This window comes from Scyliorhinus torazame, chromosome 19 (assembly GCF_047496885.1).
Source record: "Scyliorhinus torazame isolate Kashiwa2021f chromosome 19, sScyTor2.1, whole genome shotgun sequence".
NCBI classification, from domain to species: Eukaryota; Metazoa; Chordata; class Chondrichthyes; order Carcharhiniformes; family Scyliorhinidae; genus Scyliorhinus; species Scyliorhinus torazame.
The window spans coordinates 104204402-104218981 of NC_092725.1; the positions used below are offsets into that span (position 1 = coordinate 104204402).

At 46.9% G+C, this 14580-nt stretch overlaps 1 protein-coding gene across 3 annotated transcripts in view; it reads right to left on the minus strand.

The window, feature by feature from the left end:
• Positions 1-14580, minus strand: part of LOC140396390 (tetratricopeptide repeat protein 41-like) — a 124216-nt gene that overhangs the window by 53492 nt on the left and 56144 nt on the right. For all 3 annotated transcript variants that reach the window (XM_072484969.1, XM_072484970.1, XM_072484971.1), the window contains 3 exons: positions 11945-12143; positions 8032-8189; positions 2852-2991 (listed from right to left, as the gene is read on the minus strand). In XM_072484969.1, coding sequence (XP_072341070.1) covers positions 2852-2991; positions 8032-8189; positions 11945-12143 — 497 coding nt within the window. The remainder of the gene's footprint in view (positions 1-2851; positions 2992-8031; positions 8190-11944; positions 12144-14580) is intronic.

Sequence of the window (14580 nt, forward strand, 5' to 3'; positions counted from 1 at the left end):
GAATGGTTGACCGGTACGGTTTACGGGCCACATTTCTGTACCTCGACAATGTCACCATCTGCGGCCACGACCAGCAGGACCACGACACCAACCTCTGCGAATTCCTCCTTACCGCAAAAACCCTTAACTTGACCTACAACAAGGACAAATGCGTGTTCAGCACCGACCGTCTAGCCATCCTCGGCTACGTAATGCATGATGGAGTTATAGGCCCAGATCCCGAACGCATGCGCCCTCTCATGGAGTTTCCCCTCCCCCACAGCTACAAGGCCCTGAAACGCTGCCTGGGATTTTTTTCATATTACGCTCAGTGGGTCCCCAATTATGCGGACAAGGCCCGCCCACTAATCCAATCATCAGTTTTCCCCCTGTCGGCAGAGGCCCTCCAGGCCTTCAGCTGCATAAAGGCAGACATCGCAAAGGTCACGATGCACGCAATCAATGAATCCCTTCCCTTCCAAGTCGAGAGCGACGCGTCTGACATAGCTCTGGCGGCCACCCTCAACCAAGCGGGTAGGCCCGTGGCCTTCTTCTCACGCACCCTCCATGCTTCAGAAATCCGTCATTCCTCCGTTGAAAAGGAGGCCCAGGCCATAGGAGAAGCTGTGCAGCACTGGAGGCATTACCTGGCCAGCAGGAGATTCACGCTCCTCACTGACCAATGGTCGGTAGCTTTCATGTTCGATAATGCACAGCGGGGCAAGATAAAGAACGATAAGATCTTATGGTGGAGGATCGAGCTCTCCACCTACAACTATGAGATCCTGTATCGTCCCGGGAAGCTAAACGAGCCTCCTGATGCCCTATCCCATGGCACATGTGCCAACGCACAAGTGGACCAACTCCGGGCCCTCCATGAGGACCTCTGCCACCCGGGGGTCACTCGATTCTTCCATTTTATCAAGACCCACGGAGGAGATCAGGACCGCCACCAGGAACTGCCAAATCTGCGCGGAGTGCAAGCCGCACTTCTACAGGCCAGAGAAAGCGCACCTGATAAAGGCTTCCCGTCCCTTTGAACGCCTCAGTACGGACTTCAAAGGGCCCCTCCCCTCCACCGACCGCAACACGTACTTCCTGAACGTGATTGACGAATACTCCCGGTTCCCATTCGCCATCGTCTGCCCCGACATGACCGCAGCCACCGTCATAAAAGCCCTCCACAGTCTCTTTACCTAGTTCGGTTTCCCTGCCTACAGAAACAGCGATAGGGGATCCTCCTTCATGAACGACGAACTGCGTCAATTCCTGCTCAGCAAGGGCATCGCTTCGAGCAGGACGACCAGTTATAACCCCCAGGGAAATGGACAGGTAGAGAGGGAGAACGGAACGGTCTGGAAGACCGTCCTGCTGGCCCTACGGTCCAGGAGTCTCCCGCTGGCAGGAGGTCCTTCCCGATGCACTCCACTCCATCCGATCACTGCTGTGTACCACGACAAACGAAACACCTCATGAACGTCTCCTTGTCTTCCCTAGGAAGTCCTCCTCCGGGACCTCGCTCCCAACATGGCTGGCAGCTCCTGGACCCGTTCTGCTCCGCAAACACGTGCGGGATGCACAAGTCAGACCCATTGGTAGAGAGGGTCCACCTCCTTCATGCTAACCCTCAGTACGCCTACATGGCGTACCCCGACGGCCAACAGGATACAGTCTCCCTACGGGACCTGTTGTCCGCTGGATCCCCCCCCCACACCCTCCCCCCCCCCCAACCAAACCCACCCTCCCTCCCACCGGCGCACCCCACGGCTGCCCCCTTTCCAGGTGGATCAGTTCTTCCACTGGTCCCACCCAGAGGTGATGAAGCTACCGAAGAAGCCAAAGTCACGCTCCCGGAGTCACAGATGCCCGAGCCGGCGCCTGCATCACCGCCGAAACTGCGACGATCACAGAGGACGACCAGGGCCCCCGATCGACTAATTGCTTCATTCTGATATGTACATGTAAAATGAATACTGTAAATAGTTGTGACATGTAATAAGGCAAAATACTGTACCACCGACGGGTATCACCATAACCTCGACCACTGTATGACGCTAGACCACCACTCCCGCCGGACTCTTTTTTAACAGGGGGTGAATGTGGTTGTCTGTATTAGGGGTATTACAGTACCTAGGTTGAGGCTGTAAGACCATTGGTGTGGGAGGTACCTGAGACATGAAGATCATTGGTGAAGCCTGCCTGCTGGTTCCACCTAGTAAGGCAGAGTATAAGAGTCTGTGTCTCCCTAGCAGCCGCATTCTGTACCTGCGCTGCTGGGGGAAACATCTAGTCCAATAAAGCCTTCAATAAAGTCTTCCAATCTCGCTTCTGGAGTTATTGATCGAGCATCAATCTGCTATGATCATACTGAATGGTGAAGCAGGCTCGATGGGCCATATGGTTTTCTCCTGCTCCTATTTCCTCTGGTCACAACGGAGCAATGCTGTAACCATTGTATGATTTATGACCCCCTAGTTTTAGATTCCCCAAGTTTTCCTACATCTAGGCCTGAATTTTCCAGTCATTCTCGTTGGCGGTATCTTCCTGCCCTGCCAATAACAAACCCCTACCGTGGGTTTTGCGGCAGCGGGGGTGTATAGAATGGAAAACTCTGTTGACAGCGGTGGGATCAGAGTTTCTGGCACCGGCCAATGGTGGACCCCCTCCGCCACTGCGCAACACGCCATGATGAGGTGCATAAAACATGTTCACATTAATTAGATGTACAGTGCTTCGTGATTTCAATATTCAGCGGTGTGAATATTTGTTCTTTTCATGGAGCTTATAATAAAATTGTACCTTAACAAAGTTTGTCATTTTATACCAAAATATGAGGCCAATAATAATTATTAAAAAATAGTGTTAATTTTACCTCCGGTAACAAGGCTTGGGCAATTAGAAGCAATTCTCCTGCTGCTGTGGTCTTGTCAAGTTCTTTCAGAAACTCTGCAGTAAACCATATCAATGTAGCTTGGCTGTAGCTGTCAGACCTCAACAATTCACTGTCATCATCTGTAATGACAAACATTACATTTTGCAGGTCCAGTGAGTGCTTTTCCGTTGTGAGGCATGGGTGCATGCTATGAATGAATGAACTGCTTGTAATGTGTTTAACAAAAAAAAATTGCATTTATATGGCACCTTTCACAACCTCGGGACCCCCTAAAGTGCTTTGGAGCCATTGAAGTGCTTTTTGTAGTGTGGGATGCAGAAGAATATCCCCCACCACAAGCTAAATGCTTTGCTGTGGAATCCCTGTGGAAACTCTAGGGAAGGGGAGGCTTGAGGATTGAGGGGTCTAGTGTAGCGCTACTGTTCCTCCTGGCTTAAAAGGAAACTGAAGAAAATGTTTGTTTAAACTCATCATGCTGGTACTCTTCTGGCCTGGAATGCTGTTCGTGAGATCAGAGACCAAGCTGTACATTTAAAAATTAGCCCTGCTAGCCTCTGGTGAGTATCCTTCTCTCCTGCAATTTAAAATTGCAGTTAGTTAGATCAGGACGGGGTAGGAAGTGGCTACATCTCCTGCTTCATTTTAACTGAACCCCCCCAACCACCCAACTTGCCTGAATTCATTCAGGCTGAGTATTGTTACAAAAAACAATCTCAAAAAATGGAAACAGAATAAAAAGTGGCAGGTAGGAAGATAGAAGGGTAAGCAGGAAAAACTGGCAAAGTGGCTCAGGTACCATTGATCCAAGAGTCTGGTAGAAGAAAAAGCATCAAAGGTACTAGCCATATTGTCAGTCTGGTGTTCTGATGGAGGAGTGGAACTGGGACCAATCCCAGTTTCCAACCTCTTCTTCCACTCATCTCCAGTAACACTGGCCCACCTATCCCACATTGCCAACAAAATCTACTAGAGAGAACTATAGTTAAGTTTTTAAAGTCAATATGAAGGCCAGAAGACTACAAAATGGCTACCAGAAGGTCCAAAATAACCCTTGAATTTGTTTGTAGTACTTTTTTAAAAATCAAGAGCCTGCTACTGAAACACATATTTTGAGCTATTGATTACTTTTTAAAGATCATCAGGAAACCAAAATGATAGGTGAAACCATCTTATAAGATATTACTATAGATGATGAAATGACAAAAGATGAAGTAAATCAGGGTTTGGTCACTAGGTGAAGCCAAGCTAGAAGATGTTTTGATAGAAGAAAAACAATGAACGATAAGGGCCCCAATATAGATCGAGAGATGGAAAGCATGCAGTGATAGCTGAAAAATTATTGAAGAGCTAGGCAAAACCGAGGACAGGAGATGCTGTTGAACTGCAAGACCTCATTAATATTTTCGGCTCCATTTCCTGCCCGGCACTTAGCCAGACTGACAGCCTGGTAGAGTTCCAGGCTGTGGTGAGCTTTGATTTTAACATAAGTGAGAACAAGAGCACATACGAAGAAATGCAACACTGAGGAAAGTGGGCTGTCAATTTCAGCTCACTGGCAGCACTCCTGCCTGGGTAAGCGAATCATGAGTTAAAGCGCCACTCATGAGCTCATAATCTAAAATGACAGTTTGTGCTGTACCGATGGAGGGCTACATTGTTGGAGGTGCTGCCTTTTGAATGAGACACTAAGCCAAGGGCTCATCTATCCTACCAGGTGGATAGATCTGAAGGACAGCAGTAGAATTCTCCCAGTATCTTAGCCAATATTTGTCCTTCATTAAAACAAAATAGCTGGTCATGTATCTCATTGCTGTTTGTGCAGCCTTTGACTACTACTTCAATCGTGCTTGATTGGCTGTAAAGCACTTTGGGACATCCTAGGCTTATGAAAGGTACTAAGAGTACAATTTTCCCAAATTTGCACAGTGATGGTTCAGGTGAGAAAATTTGTGTGAAACTCGCCGGCTTCACAGGTGCCTTTTCTCACCTGATTTAACAGCACTCTCAATTTCCATATGCAATTTCAAAGTGCTGGCAAAAATCAGACAGCCACTGGGGGTTGAGCAGGACTTAAACATGATAGCAAAGCTGGGATTCTGAGATCAGGGCGCCAGTCTCAAAGTTACATTTAAGGCCCCTGTCATAACCCCCACGAGGATCACTGAGAAACCACTGTTGATCTCCCCCTGGGACCCGTGGAGTACGAGCTTCCCACGTAAGGGGGGCGGAGGCCACCCAGCTGGGGCCCGTTAGAACTCAACATAAAAGCCGGCCCAGGCAGAACCCGGAGTTGTTGGTTGTCCTAGAGGGGACTGTGATTGTGGAGAATTACTGCCTTGGGCAGAGTATTGGAAATAGTTTAAAATACATAGAAACATTCATAGAAAATATGAAGCAGGATGAGGCTATTCGGCCGTTCGAGCCTGCTCCGCCATTCATTATGATCATGGCTGATCATCGTTCACTACCCTGATCCCGCCTTCCCCCCATATCCCTTCATTCCTTTAGCCCCAAGAGCTGTATCTAATAAATCCTTGTTTCCCTCCTGCTGGCTTCCTCAGTCACCAAACTCACAACGAGAACAGATGACTCCAGACTCATTTGTGGAAATGCACAGCCACCCTGGGTTGATCACCATACCGGAGTATGTGGACATAAAGTTTGAATATGCCACTATTTGTAAGCTAGAACGTTTGGCGCAGGCCTAGAAGATTGGAGCCAATACACTAAAAATATGAGGTACTTCTTTGAGGCTAAAGGTATCTTGGCAGAAGACCGTCAGAAAGTGATCCTCCTGACCGTCTGCAGAGCCCTGACTTTTGGAATTATAAAGAGTCTCACTTACCTGGCTGCACCAGACTCCAAATCATTTGATGAGCTGGTTGCTGGCTGAACATTATGGTCCTAAACCTTCTGTTATAATGCAACGGTGTAGGTTTGACACAGCCGTGCGGTCTCTGGGTGAATCAGTCACTGACTTTTTGACCTGCCTTATCACAGAACATTGAGTTTGGGCCGCCCCTCTCGAAAATATTGAGACATAGACTGGTTGGTGGAATAAACAATACGGCCACTCAAAGGAAGTTGTTGGCGAAGTCACGTTACACTTGAAGAAGGCTATTGAGCTGTTGCTGTCCCGTGAACATGCAGTGAAAGGGGTGCAGGAACTGCAGGGATCCATGGACTATGGCGTCCATAGTTTGGCCCTCTCTCTGTTTTGAACTCCCACTGTATTGCGGGGCAATGCCGGACTGCCAGATCACTTCCCAAGGGGAATTCTGGCTCTCAGGAATCATGTTAGAGAAATCAGGCTGGTCCCCTATAAAGTTAAAATTAAAATGGAGAGTTCAGCAGAAACATGTGAACTACTCCAAGCAGTGGGAGCCTGCATTACATGACATTCAACCAGCGGCATTGACGCATCCTCCATGCTGAGAACTACCCCTCAGCCATCGGGACCCACCGGTTATGTCCCAGCGCCCCGACCAACAGGAGCGCAATGGTTCCGGCTCGGAAATGGACACAGGAGCATCTGTGCAGATGGACGAATCGTGCCAGGGGCCGGGGTTGCAGTGATAACCCTTCGCAGGTCAGCCAGAAAGAGGCGGTCCATGAAGCGATATACACCACCGACCCAGAACCGCCGCAAGCAGAAGTGCAGCCTCAGTCAAAGCGGAGCAGAAGGCCCCTACCATTGGCGGTAGAAGAGGAAATTTCGGACTTGGGGAGGAGGGGTTCATAACCCCCACAAGGACCACAGGGAAACCATTATCGATCTCCCTGTGGGACTCATGGAGTATGAGCTTCCCAGGTAAGGGATCGGAGGCCACCCAGCTGGGGCTCATTAGAACTGAACATAAAAACCAGCCCAAGCAGGACCTGGAGTTGTTAGTTGTCCCAGCGGGGGCTGTGATTGTGGCAAGTTACTGCCATGGGCAAAGTATTGTACACAGTTTAAAATAAATCCTTATTTGTCTACCGCTGACTTCCTCGGTCATTAAAACACCCCCATCCAGAGATTGGGACTTCTCCCATGGAGATGGGATCCCCACAAAGCATAGCGGCACCCCACCTACTGCACACCAACATTGGGATACACCGCCCCTCTCGCAGGCATCAGGGCTCTCTCCCCCATCACATATAAGCGGAACCCATTGCAATTCAGGAGGGTTACTCCCCTCTTCCTTGGCACTGCCCACTCAGGTGCTCCTTTGGCACAACTCCCTGGCAGTGCCAGGGAGCACCACCAGGGTGTCAGGGGGACTTGTCCCTCAACTCCCAGGCCTACAGACACCTCCGTGCCCCGGCTAGGTCATCATAACTAGTTTTTACAGTAGTAATTTGTGCCGGTGTGATGTCACGGCGCAAGGGTGGAGGACATGTGTGGACACTATACCGTCAAGCCCATTAATTATATTAAAATCACTGGGTGTGAACCTGATTACACCACTAGCGGGGAGGATCTCAAACACAATATTTAGCGGCCATTACACCCACAACCAATAGGGCCACTAGATCGCACCCTATATAACCTTTAAGAGGAATAAGAAAGGAAATACAGATAACAACAAGAATAAACGAGGAAAGGTCAGGGGAATTCCCATGAGGGAGAAGGACAAAAAAAAGCTGTGATGGGAAATCAGTGTTTTTTTTATTTTTCCAATTAAGGGGCAATTCAGTGTGGCCAATCCATCTACCCTGCACATGTTTTGGTCATGCGGATGAGACCCACGCAAACACAGGGAGAATGTGCAAATACCACACAGACAGTGACCCGGGGCCGGGATTGAAGATGAGTCCTCGGCGCCATGAGGCAGCAGTGCTAACCACTGCACCATCGTGCCAAGATTGGAGGTTTAAAGTGAGAAAGCAACTTGTTAGGAAACAAGTTTTTCTTGTATTTGGCGTAAAAGTGCAAGCAATATACGAGAAGATATTTTTAATGAATGGTGAATACACAAAATATCAATTGAAACCAAAACTTAATGAAACACTGTGGAAGGTTATACAACAGAGCCACCTGCTGGTAATTGATACATTTGTACCGTTCATCAAGATGAATGTAAATTGAATGAAAGTTTAGTTTAAAGTTTTACATCAATTAATCAGGGAGAATATTTTTTCATGATAACTGTAAATGTAATTTCCACATTTCCTACTTTCTGATACTTTGGGTGTGACCAGCAACTCATTCACCATTTCGTGATAGGCAACTGCAGGATCGAACCCTGAGTCCAATAACAAATCCCAGTAATGGAGAAGGTCCAGTTTCGAATGATAAGAATGCTTTGAATTCTGGTAAATTAGATCCATAATTCTAAAGAGAAATGAAAGAAATAGCGCATTTTATTTTTGAAATTTGTTTTAAATCTTACCTGTGAAAGTTAGATCATTCTGCTGGCATTGGTATTAATCTCTCAAAATAAAATGCATTTTTAATATACACCTGGGTTGTTGGGCATTGAGGATGGATGCGGAAGGGGTGATTTTGATGCCAGCAAGTTGGTGATTGAAAGCCTCTTGCTGGTTTGATTAGTTTCCCGCTCATCGTAGCAAGAATGAGGACACACTGTTTTTTACTCTTGAACATCATGAGCATTTTAGGTGGGGATGGGGCTGGAAATTGTGCCAGCCTACGGCACTGAGGCAAACATGAAGACCAGAATTCTGGAGAGTTCTAGCAGTGAGGAGATGAGATGGAAGTGGAGGGTGCAGAAAGAGTTTGGGGAAGGCTTAAACTGTGTTCATTGGTTTAGAGTTTCCACAATGGTTCAAGAATAAAACTTATACTGTTGGAGTATTGTGTCTTCGACTGTTTGGGACAAACTCTTTTTTTAAATTTAGAGTACCCAATCATTTTTTTTCCAATTAAGAGGCAATTTAGGGTGGCCAATTCACCTAACCTGCACATCTTTGGGTTATGGGGGTGAAACCCACGCATACACGAGTAGGATGTGCAAACTCCACACGGACAGTGACCCAGGGCCGGGATTCGAACCCGGGTCCTCAGCGCCATAGGCAGCAGTGTTAACCACTGTGTCACATGCCACCCTATTTGAGACAAACTTGATGGATCAGCCAATCCTTTCCCATCTGTCTTTTCATACGGTGCATTGTCCAATGATCTGTCCAAACATGCAAGTTAATTAAACCTGAAATGTTCTCTTTAAAGATCGCTTACTATGTAAATAAAATGAGAAAAAACAATTTTGGTCCAGTTTCTGCTGACAGGACTTCATTACATTGGATTTGGATTTGGATTTATTGTCACGTGTACCGAGGCACAGTAAAAAGTATTGTTCTGCGTACAGTCAAGAGAGATCGTTCCATGCTTGAAAAAACATAGGACATCCGGTGGAGCATATGGAATGTAGTATTACTCAGTAGTGAAGATAATATAGGGTGTAATTTTCCCAAAATTGCAGAATGTTGGATCAGGTGAGAAAAGCTGTGTGAAACTCACTGGCTTATTTAACAGCACGCCCTGCAATTTCAAAGTGCTGGAGAGGACCACACAGGCAGTTGGGGATGGGGCCTAAAAATGCCAGCAAAGCCAGGATTTTGAGATCGGAGCGCTGTTTTTAAAGGGCACCCCGATCTCAAAACTACATTAAAGGCCCCTCATCCTCAATCCATGGAGATCAGTACCCCAATTCCAACAGAGACCAGGACCCCCCAGGCAGTGGTGAACACCCCACCCCCTCACTTCAACACCACCGGGGCATCCCACCCCCTACCAGACATCGGGGATCTCCCCCCCCCACTACACATAAGGGGAACCATCTCCCCCCCTAACTCCCCTCTTCCCCCACCAGAGACACTGTGGCACTGCCAGGGGAAATGCCAGAGTGCCAGGGACACTGCCCAGCTTTGTCCCTCAACCCCTGTGGCCGACAGGCACCTCCGAGTCCCTGCCATGGACCTCACGACTGTTTTTCACTTTTGTAAACCAGTTGTGATTCACATCGGCGTGGTGTCGCGCTGCCGGGGGGGAGGTTATGTCATGGGCAGACAATACATCAAGCCCATTAATTATATTAAAATGTATTTAAATTTGTGGAAATCAGGTTCACATCTAGTGCAAACCTGATTATGTCACCAGCGGGGATGGGGAAGATTGCAACCTGAGATCGCTAGATTGAGCCCAATGTCTTTTCATTTAGACCGATAGAACTTGGGGATTTCACTCAGACAAGTTGAAAGGTCGTTGAAATATTAAGGTCAATCTAATGCAATCTGAGGCGCTTATTTCAGTTCAGATTAAAGTAAAAATAGGAAATGGTGAAAATACGAAGCTGGTCTGCTGGCATTTTAAAAGACAAATAGTGGGGCAGTGTTAGGTATAGATTTCCCACCACAATTGTTCTGATGCAGGGATTACATCTGTACTGATAAACTACCCATTTTTCAAAGAAGTAACATGTGCTGTGGATAAAGGGGAACTGATTAATCTACTGTACTTAAATTTGCAGAAGGCATTTGATAAGGTGCTGCATTAACGGTTATTGCTGAAAATAAAAGCTCACAGTGTAGGGGGTAATATATTGGTGTTACACGAGGGAATGTTTATGTGTGGCATTTTTAACAAATCCTGCACAGTACCTTGCAGACTGCTGCGCCAGTGCAGTCTTACAGAAACATTGGTAGTTACGTCATTAATTTCAAAGAAAAATAGATTTTCTCATGTATCTCATCAAAGAATTAACTTAATTCATCATCAATTAGTTTGATGTTTGAGGTCAGCTTCAGTAAAGTTGAGTTTCAATTTAATAATCTATTTAAATTACTGTTTAAATACATTGGAAATAACTTCTTGGAGAAATGTTGCTAAAAAGAGTAATTACAGGAAAGACACCATCAAATATTAATAAGCATCTTACGAATACAAGAGCAACTTTGCAAGGCCTGAGGACATGCTCGTCTCTCCCTGCCTCAACTCACTTGTTGCTGAAATCCTCGTTCATGCCTGCATTACCTCTAGAATTGATTATTCCAATGCAGTCCTGGCCGATCTCCCACATTCTATTACCTCAGCAGACTGGAGGTCATCCTAAACTTTGCTGCCCATAATTTAATTTGCACCAAGTCCCATTCTCTAACACCCTGTGCTCAATGACCTAAATTAGTTCCCAGTCAAGCAATAGCTTGATTTTAAAATTTCCATCCTTGCTTTCAAATCACTCCATGTCTTGACCGCTCCCTATCACTTCAATCTCCTCTAGCCCCACTTTTTGAGATATCTGTGCTCCTCTAATTCTGGCTTCTTCTGTGTTCCTAATTATAATTCCTCCACCATTATCATAGAATCATAGAATTTACAGTGGAGAAGAGGACATTCGGCCCATCGAATCTGCACCGGTCCTGGGAAAAAGCACCCTACTTAAGCCCACGCCTCCACCCTATCCCCGTAACCCAGTAACCCCACCTAACCTTTTTTTGGGACACCAAGGGCAATTTAGCATGGCCAATCCACCTAACCTGCACATCTTTGGACTGTGGGAGGAAACCCACGCAGACACGGGTAGAATGTGTAGACGTCGCACAGACAGTGACACAAGCCGGGAATCGAATCTGGGACCCTAGAGCTGTGAAGCAACTGTGCTCGCCACTGTGCTACCATGCTATCATTGATGGCTATGCCTTTGGTTGCCTAGCTCCCAAGCTCCTGAATACTCTCTCTACCTCACTTTCCCCCTTTAAGATCCTCCTTAATATCTCCTTATGTGGTTTAGTGTCATGCTTTGTTTAATAGTGCTCCTGTGAGGCAACTGACAAATTTTATTACATTAAAGATGTCACCTAAATATAAATTGTTGTTTTGTGTTCAAAGCCCTGAAATCATTCAATTTTACAGTGTGCCAGAAGAAAATTATGAGATAAATGAGGAAGAGAAAAACACAAGAATTACATTATAAAATAAATCTGTATTATAAAATGTAAAGTGAAAGCAATTAATCAAATTTTGCAGCATGGTGTAACGCTACTTAATAACAATAGTATAAAATATTTTGACTATAAGTTGCAAATGCCATAATTGAACAGTAGAACAAATAAGTGAAAGTTTTGACTTACAGAGGATCAGATACAAAGGTACACAAACCACTGAGGTTGCCACTCATTGTCAGATGCCAAGGTACTTCTTGGTAAAGCTTCAGGGTGTAATTCTGCTGTGAAAAGTACTCTGCAAGTAGCTGGTGAATAAGGGTCTTTTTACAATTAAAATGACTTTGAAAGGATTTGAAAGTGCATTCATTAACTGGGGTAATAACACCTGCAATTTAGAACAACAGACATAGAACTAAGCATAGATTTTTTTAAAGTTACGAGCACACTTTCCTCACTGCCATTAAAAAGATTTTGTTTAAATTTGTAGACATTCTCTATTTTATCATTGCAAGGCCAGCTTTTACTATCCATTCCTAATTGCCTTTGAACTGAGTGGCTGGCGAGGCCCTTATTCAGAGGGACTGAGACAATTGTTGTGCACCTAGCATCATATTGTGGGCCAGACAGGAGGGCAGATTAGTGGACCAGATGGATTTTTAATGACAATCAATGACAGCTTTGTGGTCATCATTAGAGATTGGCAGAGTAAATCCCACCAGATGTGCTATGGTGAGATTTGAACCCATGCTCTTAATTTATGAGATATGACTATTGTGAAGGAACATGCGACTGAGTGATGGTGCTCTCACCTCCATGTTAGAAGGTTGTGGGTCTCATTCATTTTTTTTTTGTTGCTGAAATTTTTTATTTAGAACAGATTTGTAACATTTACAGAGAAAAAAGAAGGCCATATGCAAAAGCCTTAACATATTGAAAACGAACAGTGGGAAAGAATAAACATATTAATAAGGCACTTCCCCTATCAGCTCTGTTTGCCCACGTGTTCAACTAAACTAATGTGGCTCTAACCCCCCCCTCCCCCCGGGTGCTGCTGCTGTCGGTTTCCTACGCTGTTCCCTGCAATCGACTTTCTCCCCCGGGGGATCCCTGATCACCCCCCCCCCTTGCCCACTGAAATCCTCTCTGCTCTCCTTCCCGGCTGCCCCCCTCCCCCCCACCCACCCCCACCCCCAGAGGCTTCACCTGCCAGGTCCGCCCTGCGCTTGGCCCTAGCCCGCCCCTTCTCCTACTCTCCCTGATGCTCCCTGATGCCCCCTGACCTACGCTAGCTACGCTGACACCTGCCCTTGGCGCATGACTGTCTCCCGCCCAAGTGCTCGGGCCCTCCCCCCACACACCAAGGACCCATTAACCTGATTGTATCTCCTCGTGCCCTTTCAAAGTCCCTTAACCAGCCCCTAGCCCATCCCCCATCAGAGGCCCCGATCTCCCGCCAAAAGATACCAAGTGCAGGGCCCCCCCTGCAGGGCCCCTCTCTCTTCCCCCCCCCCCCCCGTTGCAATCTCCCAAAATCACCCTAAGCAGTGCACCCTCCAGCCCCCGCTCTCTGTCCAGGCTGAAAACAATCTTAGATAAAACATTACAGTACAGGATAATTTAACAGACCGCCGCCACACAAAAGCTCTGTGAGCCCAGAGACCTTTAATTCAAGTCCAGCCTATTCTTTTAATAAAATTCCAGTCCTAGTCAAAGCACGTTAGGCTAGCAGACCGCCGCCACTGTAGAGCACTGAAAAAACTAAGTGCCCATTAGTTCCAGTCCAGCTTCTTCTCTTTAATAAAGGCCCAAACCTGTTCTGGTGTCTCAAAGTAGTGATGGAGTTCCTCAAACGTAACCCAAAGCTTCGCAGGATACAACATTCCAAACCTTGTGGTGTTGGGTGCTCTGAGGTACAGATGAACCAACACGGTTGCGATTGGTACAACGCAGTTTTATTCCAACTTGTTATTTACAGATCTGTCTTGGTACTCAGCACGTGGTGACTGTGTGAGTGTCTTGTTAATCAGGTCCTGTCCTTGTCCTTGTCTCCAGATGGACTGGCCACCAGGTGTCGTGTTTCTTGTCTTATACTGTGTCTGCTCTTGTCTGTGATTGGCTGTCGTGTTATGTGTGCTAATTGGTCTGTTGGTCTATCTATCATGATGTGTGTGTTTGAATATCATGACATCCCCCCTTTTTTTACAAGATGATGTGCCTACGTGGTTATAAATATGTATGTGTCCTGAGTGCAGCTAAAGGTGTGTGTGTGCGTGATATTTACAGCATGTACATGTGGCGAAACTATATACAAGGGGCGATGTCCCCCGGAGCATGGTCTGTTGTTGGTGCCAGGATGGAAGGCACAGTGGTTCTGAGGGTGCGACCCATCAGCAGCTGTGCTGGCGAGAGACCCGTGGCTAGCAGGCCGAGCGATAGGCCAGCAGGGCGAGGTGAAAGTCCGATCCGGCAGCAGCAGCCTTGCAGAGGAGCCGCTTGGCAATGTGAACGCCCTTCTCCGCCTTTCCATTGGACTGGGGATGCAAAGGGCTGGACGTCACGTGTGTGAAGACATACGAGGCGGCAAAGGACGACCATTCATGGCTGGCAAAACATTGTCCGACATGATAGTCATCGGAATGCCGTGGCGAGCAAAGGTGTCTTTGCAGGCCCTGATGACAGCAGACGGCGTCAGATCGTGTAGGCGCATGACTTCTGGGTAATTGGAGAAGTAGTCCATGGTGATAACATAGTCCATGCCAAGCGCGTGAAATAGGTCGACACCCACCTTCGCCCAGGGGGACGTCACCAGCTCATGGGGCAGA